The 21,805-nt window shown below is 41.3% G+C and overlaps 1 protein-coding gene across 1 annotated transcript in view; it reads left to right on the top strand.

Annotated features, from left to right (window-relative positions):
* The first annotated feature begins 212 nt into the window (after positions 1-212).
* The window catches only part of b3glcta (beta 3-glucosyltransferase a), a 75,696-nt gene continuing 54,103 nt past the window's right edge, over positions 213-21,805 (top strand). Inside the window, exons 1-2 of the mRNA XM_061217008.1 lie at positions 213-561; positions 14,652-14,698. Coding sequence (XP_061072992.1) covers positions 498-561; positions 14,652-14,698 — 111 coding nt within the window. The 5' untranslated portion in view covers positions 213-497. The remainder of the gene's footprint in view (positions 562-14,651; positions 14,699-21,805) is intronic.

Raw genomic sequence — 21,805 nt, 5'->3', positions numbered from 1 at the left:
CCATTTAAAATAACACAGCTATATTTGCTTCTCCGTTCGCATTGGAAACATGCGGGTTCAAATGCATCTAGCTAGACTAGCACACATACATTGCTAAATAACTTGTAAAAGCTCCAGACACAACGACACACGACTTGCTAGTTAGCAACCTTTAGTTGGCGGAGGCTATTTTTTTATTTTTTTATTTTTTTTTAGATAATCTGAATGTGAACTGGGTAATGCTAACTAAGTACAGTGTTGTTAATTCGTTAGCCATTGCTGTCCGTTTTCAGCAACGCTACAATTTGCTAGCCAACTTGCTCCAGTCTTGATGAAAGATTTTACCCTGTTTCACCACATGAGTGCGCGCATGTACCATTTCTGGCAAAATGGAGATAGCCACATTCAGTACTCAGTTGGAGTCGGTGGGTTCGTGAAAACATTCCGCAAAACACTGCCGACACAATCTCTTCGGAAGCTGGCGATTCAGCGCGCTACTTGTGTTGCAAGATCCTGCAATGCTGCTTATTTACTCTTATCTTGGAAACAAAGTGGCGTCTTTGGTCATTTTCACGTCATGCTGTAAGTGATGATTCAGTTACCATTTTCTCGATAGTCTGTAATGCTTGTTTGAGTGCCAACTCAAAATTATGTAAATTACAATGTGATGACAGATCAGCGGGTGTAGTTTAATACTTTCTTGACAGAAGAGAAAGCAAAGAAAGTCTCAAAAGCAGAGATGCGATGTTAAAAGCAATATAATGTAGTCGAAACCGACTTAGTCGGTTGATTGCGTTTGAAAATGAGACCGTAGCATAGAGTTTGTACCATAGACTAGTATTTTTCTTTAGCTAAATCAATGAAGTGCGCAAGCTTCATCAAAGTTTTAAACGAGTTCAACAGCTATGTATTTTAATAAGAAGTTTGCTGAACTACTTCGTGCCAACTCGCATGCAGCGGAAAACGTTTAAAAGGAGAAAGTAGCCTAGTTGCTGGCGAGTTTTCCTAGTAGACTATAGCTTCCACCAAAAATGTCTCCGCTGGACTGGCGGCGACAACTACGAGTGTGTGGCTTGGGGAAAGGGGCTGCGGTGTGTCAATCATGAACATTTTTTGGGGAAACGTCTAGTAGGCTACATTTGGTTTGCTGGCGCAAGAGGTGCAAGGTGGTTGTTAAGCGTCCTCGGCTCTGTTGTATAGTTTCTGAAATGAATAGCTTCTGAAATTTTCTCATTGCGTTTAATATTTCCGATAATTCCACACCAATAGCCCATGTTATTTTGCCAAACCTGTAGCAAAATTAGACAACGTTTGTTTAATAATGAGGGCGAAATAACTTTTCATTTGTTACACAATGCCTTTATTAAAACGACACCTGTGAGTATGAATCAGTTTTAGCCACATACTTTAACTGATTTGTTGCTTTGCATACATATTAAAGTTATCGCGTCCATAAATGTCAAGGTGTTGTGTGAATGATGCAAGCAAACCTGAGTAATTAATGGGTTGGATATTTTTTTACACGCATAGGCACATGGACTGCTTGAGGGAAATGTGTTTTCCAATTTAATTGATTCTCTTTCATATCTGTTGAAGTAATGTACTGAAGATCTGGCTTACTACCTTGCCAGCTTGCTGTGTCCCTTGAATTTATCATTCTCGGGCATGGGTGCATGCAGTTTATCTTTACATCCCAATAAAACGGCACCAGAATATGGCTTTAAGGCAGAAAATCTTTTTTGCAGTTCTACCCTATTATCTCCACTGGGATCTTTAATTGCTATCTTTATAAATATAATCTCAAGTAAAAAAGAAAATGTCAGTTCTGCGCCTCCTGGTCTTCAAGGCAATGTGGTTGTCATATGCAAGTATTTCCTCACACATTTGAGCCTTCATATCCCTTAAATTATTTAAATGTTATATAAAAAAACAAACAAAATTTTTTTTCACTGTACTTTAGAAGGACTTCACAATCCTGTTATTTGAACAATTATGCATGGGTAATGGTAACATTTCCCATTTTCCTCTATGGTAAAAAGAATATGGTGTTTTATTTCTATCTAGAACATAAAAAGCAATGGCTGGTTTTATCCTGTATTGCTAATTGGCTTTTTTTTTGGAGGGCTATTGGAAGGCAAACAGAGCGTCAAACATGTGTCCCATTAAATATGAAAGCAAGGAGCTAATTCTGAGTCTGAGTAAACAGACAATATAGTCATCCAACCGACCGCTGAACTTAAAATATTCATTGTATGGCAATAAAGTAGGATTTAGCTGTGACAGCAGGCTTTCCAAAGAGCTTGGTATAGGACTCGTGTCAGTCTGCTTTCTTATGTATGAGAAAATCTGTCCTTTCAGCCTGTGGAAATTACATGTACAGAGCTTTACAATGGTATGCAGAAGATGACTTTTGTTAGGCTACTCTAAGTTGCTTCCATTTTATGCCTCACCCGCTGTGTCCCCTCAGACTGTAATGTCTTCTAATCATTCAGTTCATCCTTTACCTCGTCTTCGACTCCTCAACTTAATTGCAGTGTGTATTCTGCACGATGCAGAAGACGGTGTGGTGTGGTGGGTAATCTCATTATCTGTGTAAATGACACTGGGCTTAAACAGTAACAATAAGCAAGCGTTATACCACATTAAAAATAATGTGCTCTGTGACATGGGATGAGCGTCAAGACTAGTTCCAGGCCACAGACTAGTCTTACGGGGAGAGACTTACCACCTTGGGTCATTGGACTGCTTCAAATTGAAATTCAGTTTGGTTTGTCACCGTCTGACATTGATGCAAGTGCACCATGATTCAACTTAAAACAATTGCATTGTGACTGCTAGAGAGGGCTGGTCACATTTCATTTGGACCAGATCTCTATTTACAATTCCAGCCCATAAAAAATGTACCATGAATGCAGCACATTTAAGTGCAAATAAATCACTAACAAAGGGAACCAGTCTGTGACTACGATGTGTGGTAAAATCGTGTTTGCCTTTACTCCAGCTATCTCATGCTCTCCAGATACCACTCCTGAATTGTCTCCAAACTGCCAGTGATTTTCAAATATTGTCAAAACACTGTTAATTGACAAAATGGGCAAGTAACAAGCCAAAACAGCAATAGCACAGAATATAGTGTTTATATTTACCATTGTGACAGTATGATGTACTATACAGGGCTTCCCTGCTGTACTGGCAACCTGGATCGCTAAACCTGGCCCCCAATCAGTTGGCATTATCCCTCCCTCTCCAACAAAAGCATTTTGGGCGATTTCACCTTCATTTCGAAAAATTGGCTTAAGTAATTGGCCCCTTGTTATTAGTAAATCATACAGACGGTGCAACACAGCAGTGCTTGTTTGGCAGTTAATGTGAAAAATGCGGAATAATGGCGATTCATTGTTCATGGTTCATTCTTGTTTGATTGTCACACAAGACTTTCACCGACTATGTTGAGACAACCCAGATTGACAAAAAATTGTGGCCAGCTGTCCTCAAATATTAACAGTAGATGTTCTCTTTTACCTCTCAGCCTCCAATTTGCCACTTTGCTTGTCTGTAAATTCAGGTTCAGATAAGTACAATACAGCACCATTGCTGAAACTGCTGTTTCATAGTCAGATATAACCATAGCTTCAGTTTCAGTGTATAAGCAGCATGGCTCATGTTAAACTTGCAATAACTGAACACAGATGGAATGGTAGAGTAACCCTTCGCCAAGTCTGCTGGAACTAAACCACGCCTGTGAATACATTTTTATAAAATAATTTGTTCATATACGGGGGAGAGAGGGGTAATGTTAATTTCTTCAAAACAAGAGGCACGAGCTCAAACATTAAATAGCCATTTTATGTGATTTCATGCTCATGTCCAGTGTGGTCACAGTAATCTGAGGTGAAAACTGTTTTTTTTTTTTATTTGAATATGAAAAAAATAATATTTTTGTACTGCTTAAACGGGTTACAGGTTATTTTCTGGAAGAAAGTGTTTTTTAATGGAAATAATAAATTAGATAAGGCTTCTCAGAAGAGCATTCATTTTTGGATGCATTTGTTTATGTTAGTCATTTTAAAGTTAATGGTATTCCTCATAGTCATCTGAAAAATAAATCAGTACCTACCATGAGCAACATGCAATGTATTTAGATGTTGCAGGTTATCATCAAACTCCTTTCATTGCACATTGCGTCCTATGTTCAGGACTTTACGTTTTAGCTGCCGAGTGTTATCTTGCTGTTGCCAATGGCTTTTCCAAAGGCAAGTGGAAATCCTCATAGCACTTATCCATCTCAAAAGAAGGCTATCTACCTTGCCATTAGGATTAATGTCACCGAAAACCTTTATGCACACAGTTACTTACGTCTAATCTCTGTAGGCTCAGTAAAATGAGGCTTGGGAGTTTGATTGAAGTTTTAAAACATTTTTAAAAGAGATTGAAGAAGCCGGACTGCGGCCGATATTTCACACCAAGGTCCTCAAACTGGACCAGCTGTTCCGGGCGGAACTTAGTTCAATGCAAGTTTTACAAGTTTTAAACCAGACTGTTATTGCAACAGCGGGGAATAACGTGTCTGGATCTGTCGTGAAGCTGAAGACCCTGCGATCCTTCATGTATAGACTAGGCCGGGAGGCGGGAGATGGAAACCAGGTTTGGTCAGAATGTCTTTATTCTCACTTGAGTGTGTGATTCCACCCTGCCTCAGGACTCCCAGACACTAACCACCCCATAACAACCATATTTCAGCGTTAGTGTGTTTTACATGCTATAAGCACCGTTCTTCTAATGCAACCTGATTCTAAGACCTTGCTAAGGTCAATGAAAACATGAACTGCTGCAAGGACACAAAGATATTTTGGGCAAAACTGTGTCTTTCTGGATATCAGCGATTCCAAAAATACATGAACTGATTGGAAATGTGTGGTTTTGAAGTCATGAGAGCAATCCACATGCTCAGACGGAAGAGTCTTCACAGTCTGCTTGGAGGAATGGTCAAACAGCCACCCGCCCCCCTCCCCACAAAATCCATCTTAAAAAACCACTAAAGGTGAATCCGTAGTATCCTTGCGAGGGGGGCTGGGAATAAAAAATATATACTTTAACAATGTTAATTTTGTGAAATAAATTATTATTATAAAAATCTTTCTATAAACAAATCCTTAGTCATATAAAAGTGTTATATAAGTATAGTGAATATAATTGATTCCCCATAGTGTGTTTTGGGCATGGGTGCTGAACAATTCAGAGCAAAAAGTTCAACATCACTTGAACCTGCACACTTTGGCTTTTACATTAGCCTCATTCACCACTCTGCCACACTGCCACTGCATTGATTGGAATAGGAAAGAGCTGTAATCTATTTTGAAAGAAAAAATGTTCTGTACTGTCACTCATGCTCCATTTTGTACTCTAAAGAAAAGATGGCCATTACCTTTAGAAAAAATGTTCTCAGGTTTTCCTCTGGGGGAAAATGGTGGCAAGCTGTGGTCTGGACATACCTAGCCTACACCTCATGTGTTGAAAACATGACTCCATGGTGCAAATTTTGTGAAATATCATGCGTTTATTGAATATTTCAACAGTGTATTATGGAGATCTGAGATTTTTCTCAGTTTGTGTGAAGGTGCTTGTGAATTCAGCACAGCGCTTCCGCTATTAATATCGTATGAATACATCATGATTTAACTAACATGCATCAATATCATAACCATTTGAAACTAAATAGCTGCTGTCATACTCCGCAACTTAAAATGTATTGAAATAAAAATGAGATTAGGTGAGAAAAACAGGTGGAAAAACGTCCACAAATAGAGCAGGAACCTGGCAAAAAGTACTTAAGCCTATATTTTTCTTATTACTGTCAGTTCCGGAAAGGATATCATTGATATGTCAGTACTTGTCACAAAAGCTACTTTAATGGTTCCTTCTCACAGTCCAATTAAAAGGCACAACCCCTGATTAAGGCTCCTCTAAGGTGCATAGTATCCAAGGAAACAGAAAAGAATGTTAATACAAATGTGTACAATGGAAAAATGTCATCATAATTATTCATATCTATTTGTAGCATATTTGTGAATACAATGTTCCAGATTTCTGTGTTTTATTTTATGTGAAAAAGACACCTTTGTGACCGGGACAGTGAAGATACAAGTTAAAGTGATTAAAGAAATGAATAGCATTTACACAGGACAAAACCTTCAATCAATTTGCCACTTACCAAGCCTCTGTGGAGTAGCCCCTTGTCAGTGCAACAGACAGACAAAAAAAATAAAAAATCCATTGTAGGTGAGAAGCTCCTGTCTTTTTAATCAAGAACAAGATCTGATGCCTGCTTCAGCATTAGATGGAGAACCTGGCTTAAATTGCATTCTTTCGCCTGGTATTAGCTTTTGTATTAATTGCTGGTGACATTGACCTACTTTCACTGCAACAACACTTGACTAGGTTTTCTAAAAGCTGTACAAATTTGCTTCAGTCTCATTTTGTCCTGAGAGGCATTCGCAGTCACACTCCACTCTGTGTTTTGTGAGAGTGTCACACTTGCGGCTCCCTCCTTATTATTTATAATTAGCAGAGGAGGGAGTGCCTCAAAAGTGTGCCGTGTCCGTGTGAGTGAAGATGTTGCTGTAAAATCCCTGCTGTAGCAGATATCTTTCCCCTTCCATTGCCCCAAATGGCCAACAATCTCCAGGAGAGAGCACCCACTGATATTCACACAGGATCGAAAAATGAACGCTGGGTTTAAATTGAAGCCTCTCTTTAATAGCGAATGTCACTTGTCCTCATCATGTGATAAATAATTGTGTAAATTCCTCGGGGGGTAGGGGAGGAGGGGCTAATTTAAAGTGTAAAATGTACGAAAATGAATAAATGAAACGTTCTTCCGGCACCGCTGCTGTAGTGGTGCCGCGTTCGCGGGGTGCGTCTGTGCGTCGTTCCCGGCGACGGTGTACAAATCCCTCTGGCAGTGGGAAAACCTCTCGGCTCACGCCTGCTTATCAGTCGGAAGCAGCGCTGGGATTTGCCTGGGACTGAGCCACGGGGAAGTCAGCCGTGCTTTGTGCGCGGAGGAATCCTGGAGACGGATCTCCTGAGGAGGCACCACGCCGCATGTGAACGCAGGGTACTCACTAACCGGGCACATTCAACCTCATTGGGACTGCCTGTTTAGTTCTCTCCTCCCGCCCCCCGCCCCCCGCCCCCCCATTTGAATTTATCCTACAAAAGCTTTCTATCCTACAAAATCCCAGAAGGAAACTGTGTGAGTCACACAGATCAGCGTTTGAGCACAGATCAGTCCTGTGCTTGTCCCAGATTACTGTCTTCTCCCCCCCCCCCCCCCCCCCCTCCCCCCTCACACCTTCCAGTTTTATTAGGTGTGAAATAAATGAGTCTTAATGCTCCAGCCTGGGTGGACATACGGGATTTGAAGCCCCCACTGCAGGGCAGAGCGTAGGGGCTGTGCCAGCTCTCTGTAGCAGCAGACCTGCAGCTGAAATACAAATGACTGTCCTGCTGTTGGTTAGAAACAGGACCTTAACTCTGCCTGCGGTGCCATCACACGCGCTATCTGACTTCATGTTGCACACGCCCGGGGTCCCTGCTTCCGTGTGTCAGGATGAAACCCCCCGTCCAGACGGGCTTGTTATCTAAAATTTTTCGTCTCTGAAATCTTTTAAAATTCAGATTCGGTGAAGGGAGAAGAATACAGAACAGGTGCCTGACTCTGTCATTCTCCTGCACGCTGCCTGCTGGCACATTTTGCTCTTCGTCTGTTACCATGTCTAAGCTTCATGTCTATTTTCATTACTGTAGTTTCTCAAAGAGCCAGGTCTGGTAGAACAGGTGTTTTTATTATTTTATTTTTTTATTTTTTGTATTTATTTTTTTTATTTTTATTTTTTTATTTTTTTTTGTTGTCAAGGGTTTTGCGATGGGAGTCTCTTTGCATTTTAATCTGATGAGACTTTGAGGGGCCGAGGGGGGTATTTGGGAAAACATCCTATGCATGCATGTGTAGGGTTGAAAAGGAGAGAAAAAACAATCTTGTCTTGTAATAGACGGAGGCAATCCAGTCAGGAGAACACATCACACTTGGTCCAATTATAAAGCACTTTATTTCTGCAGAAAGAGTACTTCTGCCGACAGTCAACCCCGTACAAAAAAAAAAAAAAAGAGCTCAATTTGCCCTCTTAAGAGAGGCTGTGGAACTGTGTGTTTGTCAATATCACGGACAGCCGCCTCATTAGGTAGAAAAGTAAAAGTTAGTTTCCCAGTGTCCAGCTGCATACTCTCTTTCTGCTTTTTGCTTCAGGCCTGTAGGAGTTGAAGATTGGCCCCCGGTCTGTGGGAGTTGATAGGCCCCCAGCCTGTGGGAGTTGAAGATTGCCCCCCCGGCCTGTGATATATTAGTGTCTGACTCACACGGTTACTCAGCCTGCCCTCTTCAGATAGAACATAACAAGCCATGTTAAATGGGACAGAGTACATCATTTTACATATTCTGTGAAATTAAGATCTAATAATAATATGGACAGAAACTTGAGCTGAATATCAGAATCTCCCTGCACATCACAGCCAGTATATCTCTCCCAACGGAGTTAGAGTACTGTGCTGCCCTGGTACCGTGGTAGCCAAATGCCCATAAGCCAGAGTAGAAATCCTTTTCCCGTGGTCAAGGAGACATTACATCTGCCAACTTAATATGTCTGAAGAATTATATGAGAGTGTATTCAATTAAGTAATTTGTTGAGTTGAAAGGGTGGGGGGGAGAAGCGCCTCTTTAAGGAGAGACGGATTTAATCTGAGCGGTTACCCAGCAGCCTTTGCAGATGCTCAGGGTTTATTGGCGGGTGCCACTCAGGGCGGCTGTATGCCAAGTCAGGATATCTGAAATGGTTCCCGTCGCAGGTGAAATATGAAGCGCCCCTCATGTGGTTTCGGACAAACGGCAGGGGGGTTGTGGGCGGGGGGTGAGCGGGGCTTTAAAAGCCAAAATGTCTCATTAGTGCTCAGACCTTGAGGAACATTGTATTGATAAGGCTTTTATTGTAGTCCTGAATGTGAGCATTTAATGGGCAGAACCCGAGAGACAGTGAAAGAACCTTTTGTCTTAAAAGGTCTGCTCTCGGTATCCTTTTGGTGCTGGAGTTAGAAGTTCAGCCATGTAAGCTTGTAAAAAAAAATAAAAAAGAACAATCCATATCAGCACTTCGAAAAACTATTGTTAAGGACTCTTCTGTTGAGAAGGGTCAAGGTAGATCTCAAGATGATGGGAAAATAAACAATATTCTATCACAATGCCTGGAAACAGAGCTCTCTCCAATGCCCTTGAATTTTATAAAGTATAATTAAAAATGAATCATTAATGTCTCTGCTAATTTACCCGTGATTTTCCTTGTGAAAAGGCTAGGGACTCATTTTTAATTACCAGCGTTTGTTTGACATTTAGCTCTATATCCCTTCATAATTATTACAGAAATACAACTGTTTCAATCATTACTGTGTTTGAGGAAATGGTAAATACACATTACAGCTATATGTAAAGGCCATGAACGGCATTTCCATTGTGCCTCTGGTTAAAAATGAACATTGAGTCATTCTGCGCCAAGTGTTTCCACTCTGTGCCAAATTTGGTTCTTGTTTGTCTTCGGTTTTTGCAAGACATATTCTTCAGTGGGCTCTCTTTTCTGGATGCAGTGCGTAATAAACTGTCCATATGATTTGGAATTAACTAAAGGTCAACACAAAATAATAAAACAACAGGAAAATTCCCTTGGGTTATTTTAGAAGCTTCCATTGTATGTAGCAACACGATTTCTTAATAATGCTTTTCACTTCCCCTGCAATGTTTTGCCTTAATTGTTTTCAAGCAGCTTCATAGCGAATGGTCGCTGCAGGCAGCCCATTACATAACAAGGGGGGAGGGGGGTTGTCAGGGGCGCTGTCACTGGATAGGGTCCAAGAGAGAATCACAATCTCCCCCAAACCCCCCCCCCCACCCCCTCCAGTCCATGATCCCAATCTGTCGCTCCCCAAGCTCTGCAGTCAGAGCTCCACTTCCTCCTCGCTGGTCTACCACTGAAAGAAAAGGAATAGTGCAGCATGTATATACAGTGGATCACGATTATTTAATGCCCGCTCATTCCCGGTGTAATTCCTCTGTGCATTCTGTCAGGAACCACGCATAAGGAAAGAGTAGGCAAGCATCAGTAAGCAGCAGTGTCAGAAATTCCCTTTAAAAAAAAAATTATATGCCTTACTGGCATTGCCAGTAGTTACCAAAATGGCCAATCCAAGCAACCCTCTGTCTGCTTCAGTCCAAGACATTTCTTTCACAGAAAACCCACAATACTGATTGATTTTGGGCTAGTTTTCTAGAGCCTGGTGCCAAGCTGTTCTCTCCGCCCCGCTTGTGATGAGTGAAAATAAACTACAGGCTGTGCACAAGCATCAACAAATGACTTTTTCCATGTCTCTCTCAGCCCGCCTCCCGGGACACGCATGAAAGATGTCAGGTTTGTGACAGATGCAGCAGAGTAAGGAGCGAAGTTGGATGTATTCCTGAAGGATGCCTGTTTTTAAGCCAAATGTTGCATTTTTAATCTTCTCCAGCGTACCGCAGACTCGGGGCCCTCTACGTAATGGCAGTCTGTCTCCATGCTTGGGAAATCACTCTGTTTCTGCATAATCCATCTGCCTTTCACCTTGTGTTCTGAAGAAGCCCAATTGTAATTTAGTGACTCAGCTGGCAGTGTACAATCGCCAACTGTTCTTCAAGGTTTCGTTTTTTTCACCTGTTTGTGTGAAGGTATTATGCAGTTGTTGTTTGAGTTGATACTTTTAGGGAGCAGCTTGTTTAAATGAGGACAATATTGTAAATACTCTAGATAGAAGTATTATAATATCCACAACATTGCATTATCGCTGTATTTAATAAGTACAGTCCTTGTAATTCAGTAGTACTGCAGCATTGGGTATTTCTGTCATGATTTCTGAAGAATATTACCATAGTACATTATTCATAACTAATGAATTGCCCCAGGCCATACTGTCCATACAGACAGTTAATAGAATAGACATACCCTCCAACTTGCTCACAGTAAGCTCATATACTGTAAACATACAGTTGGCTAGGTACAAACATTTCCCTGTCCTGCTACTACATATCACTTATGTAAATCACTGTTACAGCAACAAAATTATAAAGCTCTCGGTTTTATTAAAGGATACAATTTGCTCCCTTTTTCTGACTATTGACATAAGTGCTGTGCATAAATTTTGGATATCTGACACCCCAGGGCAATTAATATAATCCTGGCAAGCAAGATCTATTCTCGATTGTATCTATGAATTAAATTACATGTTGAATCAAATTAATAAAAAAAATGAAAGGGGGTAGCCTTAAATTGCATGGGATGGTGTAAATACATTCAGTGAGCACTTTATTAGGCATTTATTAGACTTTTAGACTTCTGCTGCTGTAGCTGATCCACTTAGAGGTTTGACGCATTGTGTGTTCAGAGATGCTCTTCCCCATACCACTGTTCTAATACACGGTTATGCGTGTTACTTTCACCTTCTTATCAGCTTCAACCAGTCTGGCCTTTCTCCTCTGACGTCTCTCATTAACAAGGCATTTCTGCCCACAGATCTGCTGCTCACTGGATTTCTTTTTGGTGACACTAGATGTATTTCAAGATGAACAGCATTTATTTTCAGACCCTGGATTAAGTAAGAATAACTGAAATAATTCTTCATCTTAATTAATTAATTAATTAAACATGGACTTGACTCATGCTGAAATTGCCTACACTGAAGCAGTTTGAAGGTTGCTGTCTAATTAACGGGGAATGTCAATGAGCATGATTTTGCTTTGCAGCCATAGTACTGCTTGCTAGAACGGGTTCATTGTACATTCCTGCTTATACGCATTGCATTTTCCTTACTACAAGCCACACTGTATTCAGGAGAGTTAATGTTCATCCTATGACAGTGATTCCAAACCCTGTTTCTGGAGATCTACCATCCTGTAGGTTTTCCCTCCAACCTTAAGAAAGAACATCTCATTCAACAACTAGAGATCTCATTGGGCTACTAATTAGCGCAATCAGATTATGGCCTAATTAGGGTTGAACTGAAAACCTACAGGATGGGACAATAGATCTCCAGGAAGTTTGGAACCATTGCCTACAGAGCTGTCTCTTATTGAAGACGTGGTTGCTGGTATCCTCCTACTGAGCGACCCAGGCTCCGTTTATGTAACATAAACCCACAGCTAACTCGAGCAGTAAGCTCACCGGGAAGTACGAAAACCATTGTGTTCCACTCCTAATTCAAGTCGTAGCTGGCTGCTGATGTAATCATGTGGGCCAGCTTCGACCGGCCATGTCAAGGCAATCGGGCTGGGCCTAGCACCTTTGCTCACAGTCACCTGGGAGCCCATTATCCTGCTCTTCTCTCCCAGTCTACGCTTGTAGTCCTGCAGTCCTTTCTCATAGGCCCGAGAGCTCCTTGTTATTCGGCTCCACATAGCGGTCTGTTGTATTGAAAAGTTCCCGGTGAAATGTATTCCTCTTGTTCCTGACATCTCATGATTTGCAAAACCACTAGAGGTGTCCGTTGGACAAAAAAATACCGGTTGTCTCCTTTGCTGCTGTTATCAGTGAACATCTACTGTACAGTATGTAAGCTATCCGATAAAGGTCTTTATAACAGGTTTGGAAGCTTTTCATGTCTTTTCAGGATTTTTTTAGCTGTGCGTTTCAATAAATAAATACATGGAAATTGGCTCAACATCAAGTAATTATCATCAACTCTTATAGATGTCTTCCCCCTTGTTTACCTATAGCACATACAACCTGCAAACATTTGGTATAGATTTCTCCGCTAACGGGTATGAATAATTATTTGCGTAATCGTAGTTTTTGTGTCTTTTGTGTCTGCTGGCGGAGAAGACGCTGTGGAAAATGCCTATCTGTCCGGCCACTGAAAAATGCATAATACCATCCATATCTGAGCCACCGAGGACTGGCTGGCCTGCCATGATTTATGTCCCTCTTAACCCTTATGTGCGGTGTGGGTCAAATTGACCCATTTTACACTTGTAGTAAAAGAGGAGTGACCTTTTTCAGAGATGTATTTCATAACCAGCGACTGGACCAATTATCCATAGATATTGTTTGTATTGTTTGGAATTGAAAAAAAATTATATTAAGTATTTATTTTATTTTTCATATTGCTTTGACATCCCAGTAAAGGCCTGGGTATATTTGGCCCGGGCGAGCAGTTTCACAGGTGCAGACGTGCAGTAAACGGAACGTACTGGACCACAGGATGCATAATATTCCCTTTTGCTTAACCCTCAGCTCTCTCTCTCTCACTCTCTCACTCTCTCACTCTCTCACTCTCTCTCTCTCTCTCTCTCTCTCTCTCTCTCTCTCGCTCTGTCCCCTCAAAAACACGCTTTAATGACTTTGATTCTGTATCTCCCTCATCCCATTCCCACCCCCTCATCTATCCTTGCTCTTTAAGCTGCTCAGTTGGATTTGCCAGTTCCTTTCATCTTCTTTCACGGGGCTCCTTTGTTTAATGATTTTCATCCTTAGGGAGTCTGTTCAGTCTGCTATGCACTAGACACATCCTGGGTGTTAGCAATAACATCCTGCTGGACAATGCCAATGCGGTGGCTTTCCCGCGATCTCTGGTGTTGGCATTTTAAGAGAAAAAATGTGTGGTTTTATAACAGTAGCTGCTGTGACTGTGGAGTGTGCTTCGGCACGTCGAATGACTGTCTGCCTGGTCCTACCACGGGGTGCAAAAATTTGGGCTTGGTTTAAATGTTTGTTACAATGAATCTGTACAGGATTGAAAGCTCGGGACTTGAAAGAGTTAAACATGAGACCTTTCTAGAAAGTTTAAAGCAAGATTGCTTTTTATTTAAATTTTTTATAATTTAGAAAAATGAAAAGGGCCCTGTGCAAAAGTTCGGGAACCCTTTTGGATTATTACTGCTTCGTTAGTCACCGTTTCCTACTTTGGAAAAGCTAAAAGGGACATTTGAACCCTTGGTCCTCAGTTTTAGCAGTTACGGATACGACTTCAGTCGGTATGGCGTTTTGAAGCCGCCGACACTTAGCGCTGCATCTGTCATACTGTGCGCCGAGTGGCTGAGTCACACTGAGATTCAATTTAAAAACTGCTTATTGACTTACTGTAGCATCCTCCGATGGAACACTGCCCCCCCACACACCTCTGCCGCACATACCTTGTGAATCAATGGCAATATAAGTAGAGAGAAGCCCTCTGTGTTCTCATTACAAACGCTCAGAGACGCCTGGTTCAGAGTGCCTGAAAAATCCAATACAGTGAAAGGTATTGAAGAGCGGAATACCCAATGGCAACTTTAAGCCCCCTCTCTGCAGAACATTTTTTCCGGAACATTAGTTCCCAGTGGCATTTAATCTTTCAAGCACATGTGACTCTTTGATTTGCACATACTTTGTACCAGGAATTGCTCCTGTCTTTCTGAACGCACATAATATCTGTTTATTTTCTGTTTATACATCTGTTTGTATGTCGTTGACACGTTGCAAGGTTTGGCAACGTTTGTGTTATTTGCCTCTGCTTTTTGTTTCTCATTACTAACATTGCCTTTTCACCGTTTGATTTATTTGCAGTACTAATCGGCGTTGCTGTCGGCGATTTGAAAGGAGCCGGCTCACCGGTAAGAACTTCTTCATTAAAATGTTTGCTGCTTAGAGGTGGAGCTGCTCCTCTGGGAACTGCGGGAGATTTGGGTTGATTCCCGCGTGTCCTCGTTCTTGTGGCTGGCTTCTCAAAGCCTCATCTGGATTTGGTGTTCTGAACATCTTGGTCTGAATGGAGATTTGTTTGTTTCGCTTGGTGGATCAGTGGCCTTCGTCAGGTGGCAAAGTGAAATTTCAGTCCTGAGTCAGTCCTGCACAGATTCACTGACCCTTTCGTTTTTGCTGTGAGATGGCAGTTGGCCGTCTTAGAATGAAGGGTTTCAGTTTGGATAAACATCAGTGGATGTACTTGGTTCTTACTAAGAATCCACACCCATGAACGCACAGCATTACCCAAGCTCATCTCCCCTTTATTACAGTATCAACTGAAGTGCAGTAATCTGGAACCTTCCATGTGTTTCTGTTGAGCCTGGTCCTGGGTAGCCACCACAAGCTAAACAGTGCTGTACAACTGTGGTTTGGCAATAGTCCTGAATATGTAAACAGGATAAACACGATTGAATGGATAAAAAAACAGAAGACTGATTTAATTCTTATTATGGAGACGTCCGCACGCGCAAGAAATTAATGCTTGCAAATATCCTGTAATGGTGATTCTGGAACTAAATGCATGCATCTGTTTTTTTTATTCTCAGGAATCTGTGAGAATTTCCTGAGACTAATGGAAAATTGTTCAGTAAAGTATATTGCCTAATTTAGAACATTTTAAATGAAAATAAACATTGTAATAAGCACAGCATCCTTAATTATGGAAGCACTAAAAGCAACACGATAACAGCGCAGTTTTTTGTATTTTTAATGGGCTCCATCCTTGTTCCTAATCTTTTTCATTAAACCTTTGGTTAGTATCCAAGGGATTGTTGCTAGGGGAACGTGACATCACACCGCCAGTGTATTCAGTTCATCTCTTCCTTTTATCTTCCTTGCTTTTCCGTCACCCCGTCTCTCCACCTTTCATTAGCCCGTTTGGTTTCAGATGTTTCCGGCGCGGCGAACTCGACCGACGTGACCGAGTGGAAAAACCCCTGCTCGCTGATTCTGAACACCTTACATTATGATTACCGGCGCACAGTCACATCCGTGTCGGCAACCGACGCGTTTGAAAAGAAAGTTTTCCGGGCCCCTTTTCACTCTGTGTTTCATCGCCTCAAATTGATGACTCAAGTAGACATCAGGCGCCAGGTGCTTTCGGAATGCCAGGCACGCTACCCTCCGCCACCCCTGCATTTGCATTCGGGAACCTCGAGCTTTGATTCGCCAATTTCTGCTTCACAGAGCATTCTTACATCACTCCAGAAACTTTGCCTTGTTTTACAAGTTGGGAGTTGCAGTTTCTTCCCTGCTTCTAACCTCCTTTCCCCCCGCACAGTCAGAAAACGAGGACGCTTTGGTTAGCGAAAAACAACGCAGACGTGGAAAGGAATAGCGCTTCCCTCTCACTGATCCTCCCCGCCTCCTTTAGAAAGTTTCTGTTGAGATTGTCCCTCAGAATTGCATTATTATTGGCAGCCGTTTGAAAGCTCGCTGCTTTCCACCACAGATGTACTCTGCAGGGAGACCAGCTCTCCCTGTAATAACTTTTACATGGACAAATTACCCAGGGATAGAAGCCACTGTGGCTCAGCAGGGCTTTCAGGTTGTGTCGACCCAACCAGGATCTGTAATAAGATCCTGCTGCTGTTTGAATCAATAGTATTCAAAGGCAAATCACATCCTATATTTACCCAAGTTTTGATGGGAAGGCTGCAAACCCTGCCGGAGCAATCAACTGAATGAAATCATCAATTGGCCGAAGCCACATGCCAGGATCTATTGCCATTTTTCTGTGTTCCCTCTCTCTCTCTGTTTGTTTGTTTATTTATTTATTTATTTATTTATTACACTGTTGCTTTGTCGTTTGATCTGTTGCACCCAGTGAAGCTAGTCGCTTGTGACTCTGTCCTGTCAAAGGAATCATCCTGCAGTTGAAAAGGTTCTCTGACGGAAATGAAGATTAGAAAGTTGACGATCGATTCTATTAAGGGTTCGGCTCCTGAACATTGAACACGGAAGCAGGGAATACGACCATCATGAAACATTCACAGGGAGCAGCAGAGACGTGTGCGAAATCAAATAAAACATCTGTCAATTTAATCACGTTCATAAAACATGCACAGGCCTTTCCACTTAGAGTGAGTGTTCCATGTTTTAGTCTTTTTTCAGTGATTTACTTTCATGGCAGCTTAATGCATGATATATTTCTGTGACATTTGTCGTTTCAAAGATATTAGATCAGACTTCTATATTTTGCATGCAATATTCATGTAATTCATTCAACTGTGATGCGTACTACTAAAAATAATCATGTCAGGAGATTCCTCTAAATGTTTAATGAATATAGCAGGAAGGCTTCCCACAGAGTAACAGTTGATGGATCAAACTTTGATAGAATTTGAAATAAATACAATGTATTTTATTTATGTATGTACAAAAGAAATTCTGCCATTTTTCTGCTCTAAGATACTGTAATGACTTAACAGTATGAATCTAGGCCATCACACTAAAAGTGGCATGTACAGGAAAAATATTTTAAAAAAATAAAGTGATATTTGTATTTCAAATGATATTTATATTTCCTTGTTCTAATTGTCTAATCTAACTGACAACAATAGTCACAAATGCCATTGGATGCATCTAATGGCATTTTTACAAGTGAAATGGATTTTTATGTTACATGTTTCAATTACCAGAAGGTATAGTGCAGCATAAGACAGAATATTTCTTGCTGTTCCTAGATGAAAGTGCAATAATGTAATCTTATCTTGTATGTGCTAGCTCTTGCCTGTTGACTTGTTTGGCAGTTCTGTGCTCATTACCCATGGAGATAACGAATCGATACTGTTCCCCGGCTGAAACGGCGTGCATTGTTGCCATGTCATTTTTATGAGAGGTATTGATAAATTGGTGATCAATCATGCATAACCCCCCTGGAGAAGTGCATTTTTAAGACGCTCGTTTGCATTTTTTGGATCGATCTTCATTTTATGCACACGCCCTCTAAAAATATTCGTTAGAGGACATCCATTAGAGGCATTCATATGGGAAAATAATTCTATTTTGACGTGTCGAGTGGAAAGCCGGGCCCTGAATGCAGCGGGCGACAGAGGCTTAAAGGGGGAGAGGTCGGAGAAGTCTCCCGTGCTTCATGTTGCAGGAGCTGGCCAATCAAAGGTGTGAGGAGAGGCCCCGGGGTGGAGCACTGATTGGATGATGCTTATTTAGTGGCCCCAGGAAGGTGCGCCGTCGTAAAATGAGACCCCAGTTAAGCCCGGCCTGTGATTGGTGTCAGCATGTATGAGGGATCCTGGAATCAATTCTCAGGCCTTCAGGTCTCGCAGACTAAATCCTGCTGTGCTGGCAGTTACATAGATGACTTTGGTTGACAATGTGAGACAAGCATGTCCTCTGCCACTTAATGTTGGAATCCATCAGCTTTTATTCTCTCTCTCTCCCTCTCTCCCTCTTCCTCTCTCTCTCTATCTCTATCTCTCTCTCTTTCTCTCTCTATCTCTCTCTCTATCCACCTTATTCTCCCTCTGTTAATGTATTGGAAGGAAAACATTCTCTAAATGTTGCCATAGTGTAGTATACAAACAAAGAATAGGTACATTTTTACGGAGAATTGTATAATGTTTGATGATAATAATAGTAATAGTTCAGCGATATATGGGTTGTAAATAAGATTCATAAACTCTTTTGAAGTGATTCCCTGACTCTAGCTTTCTTGCAGCAGTCACATATACCTTCTTATGTGAGTAACCTAGACTATTTGCTTCATTGCTCTCCAGTTCCTATGGTTTGGTCACTCTATCGAGCCTCTATCGATCTGTCCCTCCTTTGTATCTCCGACAGGGAAGAGATACTAATGGTATGGATTCTGTGTCCGCCAGTTTAAATATTTTTAGGGCACGATTCTAGTAGACCCATACTCCTGTAACTGCTGTTGCTCCGGGAATGACAGGCAGGGCTAGATGATCTGCACCGAACAGGGAAGAAATGTCCCGATTGTTTCGGGAGGTACCAGGAGCTGGAGGTTGTACCCCAGCATTGGCCTCAAACTGCAGCCCTGCTTCATTCCTCACCTCTGCCTGAAAAATTTATATTCTCTTCTCTCTGCAGCTAAACTCTTCATTTGTGTCATAAACACCCCTAATTATGTTTTTCTTACCGTTATGATGGATTTAATCAAATTTCGGAGCTTGTGAATTGAATACAAACATTCTTTTTTGGTGTACTTGTTTATTTATTTGTTTATTTTGCTGCGTTGGATGTAAATAAGATGGCTAGTGCTGTGTTTTGGAAGGTCGTTGGTCAGATTCATGCTCAGATCACACCGGTCAGAAAGGAAGGAAAGTATCGGATGTTTATTATGCAGCTGAAACCCTCCCCAAATTGCTGCTCACAGAGATGGCACAATGAATTCAACAAAGTACCAGGAAATCTTGGCAGAACATCTGGAACATAGGGAATGAGTGTCATAGGCTGTGTGTTGTCACAAAGTATTAAACCAGGGGTGCCAATAATTGTGGAACCTGTGTTGGGGATTTTCTTTTTTTCTTTTTTCTTTTTTTAAATGTAGGATGTTAAATTTTTTCATCATTAATGAAGCACACTATTTTATGCATTTTGGAAAATAACGCTTATGTCAGTATTTTATTTTTTATTTTATTTTTTTAAAGGTTACGGCTCTTTTTGTGCATGTTTATGAAGGATGCCAATAATTATGGAGCTGTATTTAAACTGTTAGAAAGGAAAGCAATTTCTTAGATGTTTTATCACTCTTTCTTCTTCTCTCCCTCTCTATCTGTCTTTGTACTCGCAGAGGTTTGTAAATTGCAGTACTGGTTGTAAACAGCTCACAGTGCAGATGGTGAGAGAAGCAGGCTTTATTTGCAGGCAGATTTATGAAAGCTCCTAAGAAAACTCGTTTTCTTAGACTCAACGTGATCCAGTTTTTATCAGGTGCATTGGGAGATCTCGGGGCTCCTCTGGAGAATCGTTTAAAACCACCTGTCACAGGAGATTACCGGGGAATCGTGTGCAGACTGCCCATCGTCTGAGTATGGAGGGACGGCCCAGGGAGATGGGGCCTGATCAGCTCTGTGTGGGAGGTGGGGGCTGGGAGAATGAAAGCACCCTGCTTGAGTCATCCTTCAAATACATCTGTGCCCACTGCCTTTTTTTAAAGAAAAAAAAAAAAAGGTGAATTCCTTCAGGAAGTTTTCAAACCTCCACCCATTTCTAATCAATTTTTCCTTGTTGCAACCTCAAACTTAAAAATATCTGATTGACATCTTTGTTTATTTTCCATTTTCCTGTAGAAATAATAATCTAATCTCCCGAAACGTATTAAAAGTAAACCTGAAAATGACTGAATTGCTCAGTATTCACCCTTTTTGTGTCAACTTAAATTGGGCCCAAGCGATTCACTCTGTCATGAAGACCAAAGAACTGTCCAAGGTATTTCAAGACGCAGTTGTCGGGAGACCAATAGCTTTTGAAGGGTGTAAAAAGATTGGCAAAGCTTTGAACTTTCCTTGGAGCACTGTTCAGTCCATTGTAAGAAAATTTAAATCATTTGGCACAACCCAGACACTACCAAAGTAAGGCAGTCCTATGAAACGAGCCAACTTATGTGAATAGTAGTTTTCTGATGATTGTTCATGGGCTGAGATGAAACGCTATCCAGATATCTCCAGCAGTTCACAGGTTTGGCTGTCTCTTTGAGAGAAAGGCCAACATTGAGTCTTGTCTGGAGCTTATCTGAAGTCATGTGACAAACCCTGAGACCTGAGATGAAGATGTGTTCTGAGGGGAATAAATTTGGGCTCTTTGGCCAGAATGCAAGTGCTATGTTTCACACACAAACAACTAAAACCTGCGTGTCTTCCATGCAACATCATCCCTACTGTCAATCATGTTTGTTGCAGAAACATGCTGTATGGTTGACTTTCATCATTAAAGACAAGATGATTGGACCCAAATACAGGCAAATCCCTGGGGAGAACCTGTTTCAGTCCACAACAGATTTAGCATTTAGGGTGAATATACACTCAGGGATCACTTTATTAGGTAGCCCTTTACACCAACTGTTAATGCAAATATTTAATCAGCCAATCATTAGGCAGCAGCTAAATGCAGAAGAGCATGTAGATGTGGTAAAGTGGTTCAGCTGTTTTTCAGACCAAATTTCAGAATGGGGGAAAAAATGACTTGATAAGTGACTTTGAGCGAAGAATGATTATTGGTCCCAGACAGGGTGGATTGAGTATATGAGAAACTAGAAACTGCCTAATCTAGCTGTTGGAGAAAATTTGCATGGAGGAAAGGGGGGAAAAAATCCAATATCCAAATGTGTGAAGCTCATACAGACCCAAGAAGAAGCTGTAAATGCCCAAAGTGTAGAATCTGAGGGGGGCAGATTCCCCCCCCCCCCCATTGTATACATATTGAATACATTCTGTTGGTGAAGGAGGGATAATATTTCAAGGCATTACATTTTAAGGTGAAACGCGATCAAATATGAAAAGGTTCAAGGGGGTGAATACTTTCCGAGTATTTTCTGATTTTGCAAGCAGAGCTACCGTGTTCAGTCATAGTCTCGTCTGAATTGGAAGGGTAATAATGTGGGGGTGGAGAAACTATTTTTGATTGGCACACCTGGTTTTTTACTCAATTTCATTTCATTAGCAATTCTTTGAACACTGTCCACAATCTGCTCATTGCATTAAAAAAAAAAAATTTTCAGCCGTCAAGACCATTGAAATCGTTTCCTAGGAATGTTCTCAGAGTGGTTTCTGTAATTGTACTTCATCAGTTTAGCCAAATGGAGTTGTGGATGATAACCTTGCTAGTTGTAGCCTGGAATAGGTGCTTCTGAATTGGTTACTGACTTTATGTTATGAAGTTAAAGTTTAAAAGTTGAACTTCTGTACTGCACTGCGGTGGCAACAGTCGTATTCCGAATTAGTAAATTTGGAATCAATGAATCAATTCCAGGACAGGAAGATAAGGCAGGCAGGGGT

The sequence above is a fragment of the Conger conger genome, chromosome 13 (assembly GCF_963514075.1).
Source record: "Conger conger chromosome 13, fConCon1.1, whole genome shotgun sequence".
Classification (NCBI taxonomy): Eukaryota; Metazoa; Chordata; class Actinopteri; order Anguilliformes; family Congridae; genus Conger; species Conger conger.
This window is presented reverse-complemented; position numbering and strand designations above follow the sequence as displayed.